General features: G+C 39.0%; 1 protein-coding gene across 3 annotated transcripts; it reads left to right on the forward strand.

Moving 5' to 3' along the window:
- Positions 1 to 239: 239 nt before the first annotated feature.
- ZNF706 (zinc finger protein 706) lies at positions 240 to 7,146 on the forward strand. 3 transcript variants are annotated; one of them, XM_029223268.1, is made up of 4 exons: positions 240 to 280; positions 3,630 to 3,766; positions 5,923 to 6,030; positions 6,834 to 6,916. In XM_029223268.1, the coding sequence occupies exons 2-3, from the start codon at positions 3,632 to 3,634 to the stop codon at positions 6,016 to 6,018; spliced, it is 231 nt and encodes a 76-aa protein (XP_029079101.1). In that variant the 5' UTR covers positions 240 to 280; positions 3,630 to 3,631; the 3' UTR covers positions 6,019 to 6,030; positions 6,834 to 6,916. The 3 variants fall into 3 exon arrangements, with proteins under 3 accessions (XP_029079101.1, XP_029079100.1, XP_029079102.1); XM_029223267.1 differs by lacking the exon at positions 240 to 280 and adding an exon at positions 292 to 503 and having other exon boundaries at positions 6,834 to 7,146; XM_029223269.1 differs by lacking the exon at positions 240 to 280 and adding an exon at positions 613 to 879.
- Positions 7,147 to 11,855: the final 4,709 nt, after the last annotated feature.

The raw sequence follows: 11,855 nt of genomic DNA on the forward strand, positions 1-11,855 counted from the left end.
GGAGCACGCAAGAGAACGGGGAGGCGGTGCGCCGGGGACAGAGCGCGACGTCCCCTGCCGTTCCAGTCTCTGAGGGGCCACCGTCCCCGCCAGGCCCCGCCCCCTCTCGCTTATGTAATAGGGGCGCGCTGCCATTGGCCCGCGCAACCGGAAGAGGCGCAGGCGCGCAAGCGGGTGGGGGCGGAGGGAGGCCGCGGCAGGAAGGCCGGTGGGCGGGGGCTGCGCTGAGCAGGCTGCGCTGGGGCGACTGGGAGAGCTGAGCGGTGTGCGCGAGCACGAGGTGTAGTGGCCTCCCCCTAGGCTGAGGCGGCGGCGGGCGCGCGCGGCGGCGGGTGCGAGGCGCGGGCTGTTGTGCTCCCGGCTCTCCCCTTTCCCCTCCTTGGCGGGTGGAGGAGGCCGAAGCGGTACTGGGCGCGCTGCGCTCCCCTTCCTCTCCCTCCGGCCACCTCCCCCGGCTCTCTCGCGCTGCGCGGTTTCTCCGACGCAAGACTGTCCCGGCCCGGGTGAGCGGCTGTGGGGCGGTGCTGACGCCGCAGGACTCCTGGGAGCCGGGTGGGGGCCCTGCCGGCGGGGTCGGGGGGGACCGTGGGGGGTCATCGCGGGTCGCGAGGGGCCGCCGGCCTGCCCCGCCTCCCTTGGGGTGGCCGAGCCCGTCCGGTCCCGGCGCGGGCCGCGGAAGGACGGGAAGCTCGGGCGTCTGCCAGGCCCTGCAGGTGGCCGGGTCGCAGGCCGGCCGCGGCGGCGGAGCGGTAACCCGCCGGCGACAGCAGCTGGTCGGTTTCTCGAGGCTGGGGCTCCCTGTGGCCGAAGGGGCCGGGTTTCGGGCAGCCGAGGCCTCCAGGAGGCGCCTCTCGGGCCGGGGTCCGTGTGGAGTGGCGGGTAGGTAGGGGTTGTGTGGCTCTGGGTGGCAGAAGAGAGGAGGGAGCTCTCCCAGGCGGGAGAGGTCGGTTTGGGAAGGAAGGCGCGCTGGGCTGCAGCTGGGCTCAGCGAAGTGCTGGGTGAAAGAGACCTCACTGCTGGTGCTTTCATCCTCTCTCCTCGCCAAAAGGGATGTATTTAAAAGGCTAGGGTCAGGATGTTGGTCACTGCTTGGGCCTCTTCGATTTAGATGCTTGTGGAGAATGATCCTACTTCTTGGATCCAAAATCTATTTCTCTCTTACTCGTTTGTTTGGTTTTAAGAGGATCTTTGGGACAGTGCTTACTTGTTGCCTCCTGTAAGAGCTCCTCATTTTGGAAGAACTCCTTATTCCCTCTACTGCTTCCCTCTTTGGAGCCCCCTCAGAAGACCATACAAAATAAGAGTTATATTAAAAGCCAGCTTTTAGGTGCTTATAAAGGACTTCTTGCTCCTCCGTTTGTTGCATTTAGTCAAGGAGAAGTTATGCTTGGTTACGCTTAGATCTTGTAGAAAACTCAGCTGGCTTGAGAGTAAGTCCTAAGTCGAGCTGTCCAAAAGCAGGTGGTTTGTTCGTTTGCATTTCTGCTTTCAGAAAGGAAATCAGTGCAGCGTGTTGCTAGAACTTAGGGGCCTACCTCAGGCGTTTAGACTGATTCAGTTTCCCTTACCTGGTGTTTTCTGTTTTAAAAATAAGAACAAGCAACCACAGTCTTCTATTTATTAAAACTTCTATGGCTTTTTGTTACTTTTGTTAGATGACAATGAAAATGGGTTAAATGTATTGTTAATGTTATATTTGAGGAGAAATGGTAACTGCAAAAGTTAAAAATAATGTGTATCTAATGGCATTGCTTTCTACAGATCACTGCTTGAAAATGTTATCAAAATAGCTAATAACTTCTAGATATCAAAGAAACCTCTAGAATTAGTAGCTTACAATTTTATAAGTTTTTTTTCCTATGTAAAACAATTAAGAGGTTACCCACACAGTGTATTAACATACGTAGCATAGCATACATCGTGTGGAAGAGTTCAGATCTATGAGAGAACTGAAGTATTCTAACATAAGGTATTGATACTAAGGCATTGAGACATTAAGAATGCTATAAACATTAGGATGCATAAAGATTGAATACCTATCATCCAAATAATACAAAAGTATCCAAATCTGTTTCCATGGGAATTGGTTTGTAAGCGTGCCATAAATATACGTTAAAAAAAATCATTTCATTCAGCTTGGAATTAATAAGAATTTGGTTTTTAAAAAATAACAGAAATGATAGTCTTCAAGGGCTAAGACGTCTGGTAATATTTACCTTTATTTGGTGAGAATGGGGTTCTAATATTAGGCTAGCATACTAAACATTTTTGTAATTTGTTAAAATATTCAGCCAGCTTCCTAGAAAAGGATTGATCCTTCCTTATATTTTGACTTCTGGTTCAGTGTTTAATGCTAGTGGGAACTCGTCCAATTGATGTGTTTATTTTTTCAGTTTCCCTTTTTCTTTTTGGGAGAAGCTCAGGTGTTTCAATGAAATGCTTTGACCTCATACCTGTTAACTAGTTAAGGTTCCAGTCAGAAAAAGCTAGCACTATTTTCGGGTGAAGTTATAGATCCTTTGTGTGTTCATGTCCTGCAATGACTTAAAAGTTTAAAATTTAATTGCAGTGCTAGTCAAAACTATCCATAGGAATTCTCCTTAGATCCTATTTTAAAGTATTTAAAAAGCAGCTGAGACTCATTATAGACCTTTTATGAACAGATTTAACTTGTGTTGTCTTAAAGGAGTCTTTAATTTTAATGAAAAAATAAAAGTAGTTCTTTTCCCTTAATTTTTAACCCATGTTCATTTCAGATAATCAGTAGTAAAAAGTGGTATCTTTCATTTTTGTAAAGGTACCCTTAATCTTATTTAATAATTTGTCCAGCAATCCTATGAATACCATTTTTTTTTTTTTAAGAAAGAATAGCACAGTAGTTTCATGAAACCTGAGTATTTAAGAGAACGGTTTCCATTGCTCATATGAGCTCCTTTAGAGACATTAGATGACAGCTTTTATTTCTCTTAAAGTTGTAAGAATCTCAGGTTGCACAGTGAATACTGGAAGGGGAAAGTACCTTTGCAAAATGATCAGACAAATGATTGAGGAAGGGGCTAAACTGTTTTTGGTAAACTTTTGAAGATTACATATAAGAAAGTGTACAATTCTTAGGTGTATAGCTCAGTGAATTTTTACAAGTGAATCAACCTGTATAACCATTACCTAGATCAAGACACAGAACATTATCAGTACCCCAAAAATCCCCCTCATGCCCTTTCTTCCCAGCATTACTTCCTAGATTAGTTTTGCCTGTTTTGAACTTTATACAACAATATGTTCTTTGTATCTGGCTTCTTTCCTTAATGCTGAGATATAACCATGTTGTTTAACAATAGTTTCTTCTCTTTGAGTGCTGCATAGTATTCCATTGTAGAAATCTGCTACAAGTTATGTATCCATCTTACCATTAGTAGGCATTTGGATTGTTTCCAGTTTTAGAAACAGTGTACCTGCACTTCTGTTGAATATATACCAAGAGTGGAATTGTGAGATTATAGAGTAGACGACTAGTTTTCTACAGTGGTTATATCAATTTATCCTCTAGTAGCATTGTATATGAGAATTTGTAACTCTGAGAGTGTTATCATACTTAGATTTCACTTTAATGCCTCAACTTCTGTTTTTAGATATGGCTCGTGGACAGCAGAAGATTCAGTCTCAGCAGAAAAATGCCAAAAAGCAAGCTGGACAAAAGAAGAAACAAGGACATGACCAAAAGGCTGCTGCCAAAGCTGCCTTAATATATACCTGCACTGTCTGTAGGGTAAGGGGAATTGAAAGACTTAGCTTTCTCGTGGACAGTTCTTTCATTAGAGATTGGTTTGTATAGGTTAAAATTTTGCAAACATGGCGAGATAAATGCTGTACTTGAAATAGGAGATTTGCGAACTGGTTTTGTTAGGAACCCGTCTTCATTTATCTGTTCAACAGTTTTATATATATACGTGTATACACATATATACACACGCACATATATATGCTTTTTGTTGTTGTTGTTCACGCCGTGCAGCATGCAGGGTCTTAGTTCCCTGACCAGGGGTTGGACCTGTGCCCCCTGCAGTGGAAGTGTGGAGTCCTAACCATTGGACCGCCAGAGGAGTCCCAACAATTACATGTTTTGGATAGCTCCTTTGGCCAGGCACAGCTCTCTTGGTGTTAGTGAAAAGGAGTGAACAAAGCAAAATCCGTTTCCTCATGGAGAATAAAGATGTCTTCTTAAGGGCAACACTTTGAACTTTAAAAAAGGTCAGATTTACATTCTTAATTTAGAGCTATGTAATATACCTCTGGTTATATTAATTGGTTTTTTTTTTTCTTCGCTACATTCATAGTTATGATGTCTGCAAAACTAAATAGAGTATATTCACATTGAGGGCTTTTACTAGAATTAAGGTGTTTTATTAGATTTGAAGAATAATCATAACAGCTGCTATTGAGTGCTGACCAGGTGCCAGACACTGATCGAAGTGTTTTACATGCGTGAGCCCATTAATTCACATAACAACCCTATGGCATAAAGTACTTTTATTCTCATTTTACGGGAGAGTAAATTGAGTCATGGGGACTGAATAACTTGTGCAGGGTCACCCAGCTAGTATGCAGAAGAGCTAGGATCTAAACCCAGGAGGTCCAGCTCCAGAGCCCACCTTTTAGACCACTATACCACACTGCCTTAAAGAAGTTTTTCTTAAATTCCAAGCCAGGGTCTCTTTTTAGCCTGTTTGTTCAAGCTCACTACCCTTGAAGTTAGTGAATAAAAGTGCCAAAGGAAAAGTGCATAGTGAGGTTGATCCAGTTACAAGAAACTTTTTTTGTTCCCCCCAAAGCCCTATGCCTAGGTAGAATTGGTAGTAGGGATGGGAAGGGATCTTGATAAGACTTGATTCCTGGACTAAAGTTTATCATTTATTGAAGTCATTACTGATGAAATAGAAGTTCCTAACTACATAAAAGTTCTCATTAATCTAAGAGAGGAAATCTATTACGTTAAATAACCTGTTCATAGTGAGCTTTGATATACTCAAAATAATGAAATTGAGCAGCTTCAGATTCTGTTTGGAAAGAGGCAAGGTAAAAGTAAATTTCGCTAAATTACTAATGAAGAAATACCTTGACCTTAAAGTATTAGAGTAGCTCATATATTTAAAAACTCAAAACAACAAAAAATGTTTAATTCATGTTTTGTCTAATGTAATGTGCTAAAGAATAATTGAAGGTCCTTGCCTAGGTAAGTCAGTATAGTGTAGTATTTGAGATCTGAAGTACCTAGTACTAGGTTAACCATAGGTATTGGACAAATTAATCTCTAGGTTTTAGTTTCCTTAGCACATAAAATGAGGATAGTAGGACCTGATTTAAGATTACTGGAAGGGGGCTTCCCTGGTGGCGCAGTGGTTGAGAGTCCGCCTGCCGATGCAGGGGACACAGGTTCGTGCCCCGGTCCAGGAAGATCCCACATGCCGCGGAGCGGCTGGGCCCGTGAGCTATGGCCGCTGAGCCTGCGCGTCCGGAGCCTGCGCGTCCGGAGCCTGCGCGTCCGGAGCCTGTGCTCCGCAACGGGAGAGGCCACAACGGTGAGAGGCCCGTGTACCACAAAAAAAAAAGATCACTGGAAGGTTCTATGAGAATTCTGGTAACATGCTTAACATAATGTGTTCGGTAAATGTTACCTATTGTTTACTGTTAATCAGATAAGAATACTTCATTCTGTGTGACCCTTTATATGTGAAATGTGGGAATATGCTAGGAATTTCTTTGTTACAGGGTCCTTTTTCATATGCCAGCCATTAAGTTATAGGAATTTAAAAGTGTTTTGCAGTAGTTGTCAATCGTGAGTAGTCTCAGGACTTTAAAAGTTAGCACATTTTTATTTCATGAATGAGGTCTAACTCTTCTTTTTTGCACAACTTTTTAAATTAGACACAAATGCCAGACCCTAAGACCTTCAAGCAGCACTTTGAGAGCAAGCATCCTAAGACTCCACTTCCTCCAGAATTAGCTGATGTTCAGGCATAAAGTTGTTTACAGGTAATTGACCTTTTCTTCTTTTTGTTCGTTAATGGCAGGGCTGTATAGGAGAGCAGAATTATCTTCTGTAATTGTAAAATTGATTTCTGTCGTCTAGCTGAGACTTCATTACTGAAGTTAATGTTTAACTTTACAATTGTTAAAAGTCCATTTTCCCAGACCATATCCTTTCAATGCCTTTGAAACATCCACGTTTTTAACCACTGTAGGCAAAAATGGCATGAGGTGATGCTGGCCCACTCTGGTCCAAGAATGGAAGAAAGTTTTCAGTTTAAAGAAAATAACTATTATAAAGGTATTTGAGAGTCTTGCTCCCAGAAGTGATGCAGACCAAAGTTTATGAGTGCTTTTTTGCAGGTATTTTACTTAGAATGCCTAGTAGAGCTTCTGAGTACGTTAAAATGTAAGGCAAAATGTAGGCATTCACTGTATAAACTAGGCAGTTGCTTGAAAATAAATCAGTTTATACTTTGTGTGGTTGGATTTTTTTTTCTAAATGGTGGTGGTATATGCATGAGTATTATTTTTAAAGTAAATTCATCAAAGGTCTGTTTCTACAAATTCAGCTGACGGGTCTGTCAGACTAACATCGTAGCTTAGGCACGTTGTGCTTTTTTTGAATTTTATTTATTTTTTTATACAGCAGGTTCTTATTCGTTATCTGTTTTGTACATGTTAGTGTATATATGTCAATTCCAGTCTCCCAATTCATCCTGTGCTTTTTTTTAAAGACATTTGAAAGGCATATAAATCACATTTGTGTAATGCTTACGTTCACCGAAAATCCTGCTTATGTTTTGTAGGTGAATTCGTGACACCTTTGACTCTTCTCCTGTCTCAGACCTTAGGTAACAAACCTGCAGCTGCTTTTCTAACAAACTGTTGATCAGCAAAAATAAAGGGGCTACAGAAACATTCATTTTTATGCTGTTCCCTTTTGGGCTTCATGCAAAGACAATTCTGTGTAAATGTACAGTTGACTCTGATTTGGAAATCTGAAAATCAGTCCATCCTTGTTATAAAAAATTTTTTTACAATTGTAATTATATTGATGTTCATATTGTATAAAATAACTCATTTAATAAAGTAGTACTTTGATTTTACAACATCACAGGATAAATGGTTCTAGAAATTCTGTTCTAACTTTCTACATTATTTGCCTTATAACAATCTAATGAATTCATCAGCTAGAATTGCAAGCGCAATTCTTATCTCCCTTTCTAAGTTCAGGGGCATGTTCATAGTTAAACTAGAGCAGACTCATTCATTAAATTTGTGCACACGATTTTATTGGCAGCTGCTGACCTAGGTGAAGAATGACTTACCTGCTGCCTTAGCATATTGCAATCATGTGTCATTTTCCCCTCTGATTGTTTCTTGTGATTGAGGTTGGAATATTTAAACTTGCTGTGTGACCTGGCTATACCTGCCAGCCAGGTCTAGCTTGTAGATAACTGATAAATTCCTTAAAGTGGTTGGATTGTCAGTCAGCCCATCTGAAAAATTAGGTTCTGAAGTATATGCCACAATGAAGTAATCAGCCTACTGTTCAATACAAAATATGATGGCACATATGTGAACTGGTAAAGACCTATCTTTTATAAATTATACTTGATTCTTTGAAAATGGTTCAAGTTCTTTCATTTGAAATTGAAATATAATTTTCAAAGGAGTTTTTGGAAGTTAATAACAATTTGGCCGATTTATGAATGGATTTTGCATTAACAGAAAGATTGGAATGGCTTGTGACTGGGTTAATTCCCAGAACCTTCTCCTTCCTTTCCTTTTTAAGTGAGTAGTTGATTTTTACTTTGTTCTGGTTCCTAAAATCAAAGGCTGTGTACAGTATGACTTCCGTCTGAACTAGAAAAATATTAAAATAGGCCAATATCCACATTTTTTTGGCTCTAAGGATGGGGAAGTGGGTTGGTTCCGATGAATGAGGTAAATGCTACCCAGTTAAAACAGACTAATTTGGGCTTCTTCTAATTTGCTTTTGCCAACTATTAATACAAGTGAAACCGCTGTAACTCAGTTTAAATTTTAAAGTTGATAGAATAGGAAGAACACTCAAATATTTACTGGTAATTGCTTAGAGCCGCAAATCTGATCCTGTGGATTACAAAATGCATTCCCTCTTTCTGCTGTAACTCATCACTGCATTTGTTTTGTAACTGTACATATTCTGCCCACCTTGTTTGTCTTCACTGTAAGTTTAAAATAAGATATTTCCAAGGAAAAGCTTCAGTGGTGATAGTTTCTTAGTAACTCCTATTATACTCTTACTTTAAAAATAGTCATTTTTTTCATGTATTTGATTTCCTCAGTTTCAGATTTATTATTTGTTAATTCCCAATATGTTAGTTACCAGAACATTAGAGTTGGCCTAATTGCTTATAGTGGTTATTAACAGAAGTTCTGGTTAAATTACAATTTAAAAGTTTTTAAAAGTGCTTTGAGCATATGTATGTTTATGTTAGTAACAAATCATTTAAAAACCTTTTACAAGTTTTGGGTTAATTTTTTTTTATTTGTTTTACTGACTAATTCAGAATAAAAGCTTTATGTTCTTGTATTTAACCCTTTTTTTATAAGCAGCTGAGGACAGCATATTTAACTTTAGATCTCAGTGACAGGGAGATGGCTGCATTGATATAGCATAAGACATTAATTCTTTCATGCGAGGATTATTAGTGCAGTCCCCATTTTTTGTGTTTGGCTTAAATCGGTGTAAGGGGAAGATTACAATTTTTAAACATCCTCATTAATTTGAAGATTCTTTAACAGATCACAGCAAAGTTCATTACAAAACTGTTACGGTGTCTTCAAAGACTTGATAAAATACACAGAATTGCTCCTTTTGTATTCTGTATTGCCATTAGTTGCCAAAAGGAACGGGGTTAAGATTAAACTTGTTTCCATTCTCCTTCGTATGCATCTACATCCCCATGTTTAACTGACACACTGGGGGCTCAGTTGTGTGCTGTAATGTCTTATTAAAGAAGATATTAAAGAAAACTAAATTAGTCTAATTTCTTCTACATTTTAGGAAATTTTTATATTGCCTTTTCCCATTTTTTTTTCATTTTTCAATTTAGAATTGTCTCTTGAGTGTAGAACTTGGTAGTTCTAAGGGTGGCAAGAGATTTCTTTCATTTCTCAAGGTTTTCCCTTTAGTCTTATCTGTTTGAGGTCTATAGAATACTTCTTAAGAATAAAAGGAAAAACGTTGCTTAGAACCTTGCTATATAAATAAGTGTAAGCTGTTGGAAGGGGGAAGTAATTAGCTACTAATATAAAAATAATACTAAAACAAAAAATGCTTAGATCAGTTAATTGAATTGAATGGATGGATAAGTCCTTAAAGACATTGACTCAGATTTGAGATAACACTTTTGGTTTTATATTAAGATACTGTATAGCTAATTAATCATATCATACTGGGATGTATGTAGCATGAATAAGATAGGCTTTACCAACATTACTATTTTACCCCCCCAAATCTTTGTTTTTCATTTTTTAAATATGTGGACTATACTGTACCTGTTTTAAAATGTGGTTAATGTAGAGGCCTTTTTCTATAATACAGTGATCGATCACAGTCCAAACTATAACTGAAATATATTTAAGCCTATGAATCTGCATTAATTCATTTGTGCTAGAATTTTCATTTTGGGGGTAGTTTTTGGTCTGGTTTAGTTTTGGTCACAGATAATATACTTTTTAGAGTGTATTGCAATGAAGATCAACACTAGGGGGTTGTGTTTACTGTGACTTTACATTCTGAGATCTTTCAGGCTAGCTTAATTTTATCTGTTAAAGTTTCAGAAAAACCTTAAGTGCTCCCAATGTGAAGATTTAACAAAACATCTGTCTGCTTGGCTGAGAAAATAGATGTTTTATTAATGAAAGTACAACCTGTCTTTATTAATTGTGGATTACCATATGAAACTGAAAATTAAATATCTTCTATTTTAAATGTTCTTTGGCTAAGCTGTTTACTAAGTTACCATATTTTTGGAGTTTTTTTGTTTGTTTTTGTTTTTGAACAGCCATTCTTTAGCTCCAGTTTTTCTGTGTGTAATATGGCTGCAAATTTAAAATCTGCACATATACAAACAGACTTCAGTCATTTATTTATATCCATATGGGCATATCTATATTGTGAAGTAATTATGTTAAAAATCATATTCCTTTCTAATCATTTTTTAATTTATGAGCATCATTGTTCCTTTACATGATATTAATACTAATGGCTTAGGGTTTTGTAGACATACGTACCTCACTTTATCACTACCTTCTGCCTTGTAAAATTCAGAATGGGACTTGCATTTTGGATTCTATTTTATTAAAATTTTAATTAGAAAATAGGCCATCATAATATTTCCTCTGTAACGGTGTAACAGTGTTTCTCATAATGAGGTCTATAGCTAAGGTGACCATACATCCTGGTTTGCCAAAGACCACTTTGGCTTAAATATTGATTTAATATTAATTGATATTTAATATCAAAGTAATGTTATTTATAAGGTATCTCATAAATCTTAATATTGCCTCTTTTTATCACACGTGTCATCAGTTTATAAGGTCACCTGTGTAGAACAGCTGAAGTCATTTTTTTGGCCACACCGCACGGTTTGCGGGATCTTAGTTCCCTGACCAGGGATTGAACCCAGGCCCACTGCAGTGAAAGCACTGAGTGCTAACCACTGGACCGCCAGGGAAATCCCTGAAGTGCTTTTTTTTTTTATAACAACACCTTTTATTAATTAATTTATTTATTTTTGCTGTGTTGGGTCTTTGTTTCTGTGCGAGGGCTTTCTCTAGTTGTGGCAAGCGGGGGCCACTCACTATCACGGCCTCTCTTGTTGTGGAGCACAGGCTCCAGACGCGCAGGCTCAGTAGTTGTGGCTCACGGGCCCAGTTGCTCCGCGGCATGTGGGATCCTCCCAGAGCAGGGCTCGAACCCGTGTCCCCTGCATTAGCAGGCAGATTCTCAACCACTGCGCCACCAGGGAAGCCCCTGAAGTGCTTTTGTAAATGTAGGTTTTTTTAAGAAAACTATGATACCCAGAAATCCTTACTCATTAAATGGGAATATAGCGCACTGGCAAGGCTTGTCTTTTAAAGGCCTTGAATCTATTTTATTTAATTTTTAAAAAATATATCCTACCAAGACTTAAGCATCTGGTAAAATTAACTAGATTTTAAAACTATGAAATGCCTTTATTTACAGACATTCATATAAACTTCATGTTGTTTGTACCATGTTGTTCAGACTTCTGTCTCCTGATCATCCTTTCATCCGAAGGACTTAGGGGAAATGCCAGTTGCGATTAGAGGTACTGCCTGTTAGTATAGAACACTTTTACTGAGGAAGAAAGGGAAGTCTGCAGCATTGGCTGCAAGTTAGACATCCTCTAGGCTAACAGTATTGAAAACTTAGGGAAAATCTTTTGATTTGATACCGGATGCTTCTACATATTATTTGACCTGGATCTCTGAAATTTTCTGTCTTATAAACTCTTACAGGCATACAGAGAAGTTGTAAAGATAGTACAAGGGAGTTCTTGTATCCCCTCACCCAATTTCAGTTTACCCTAATGTTATAATCTTACATTATTTTGTTTGTCAAAACTAAGGAACCATCCTTGGTATGTTACCATCAACTCCAGTTTATCTATAATATCCTTTGTGTTCCAAGATCCAGTCCAGAACATCATATTGTATTTAGTTATCGTTTCTTCTTGGTCTCTCGTGGTCTGTGTTTCTCAGTCTTCACTTTATTCTTTACGACCTTCACAATTTTGAGATGCATGGAAGTA

This window comes from Monodon monoceros, unplaced genomic scaffold (genome assembly GCF_005190385.1).
Source record: "Monodon monoceros isolate NGI ecotype Baffin Bay Population unplaced genomic scaffold, NGI_Narwhal_1 Super_Scaffold_14, whole genome shotgun sequence".
Taxonomy (NCBI): Eukaryota; Metazoa; Chordata; class Mammalia; order Artiodactyla; family Monodontidae; genus Monodon; species Monodon monoceros.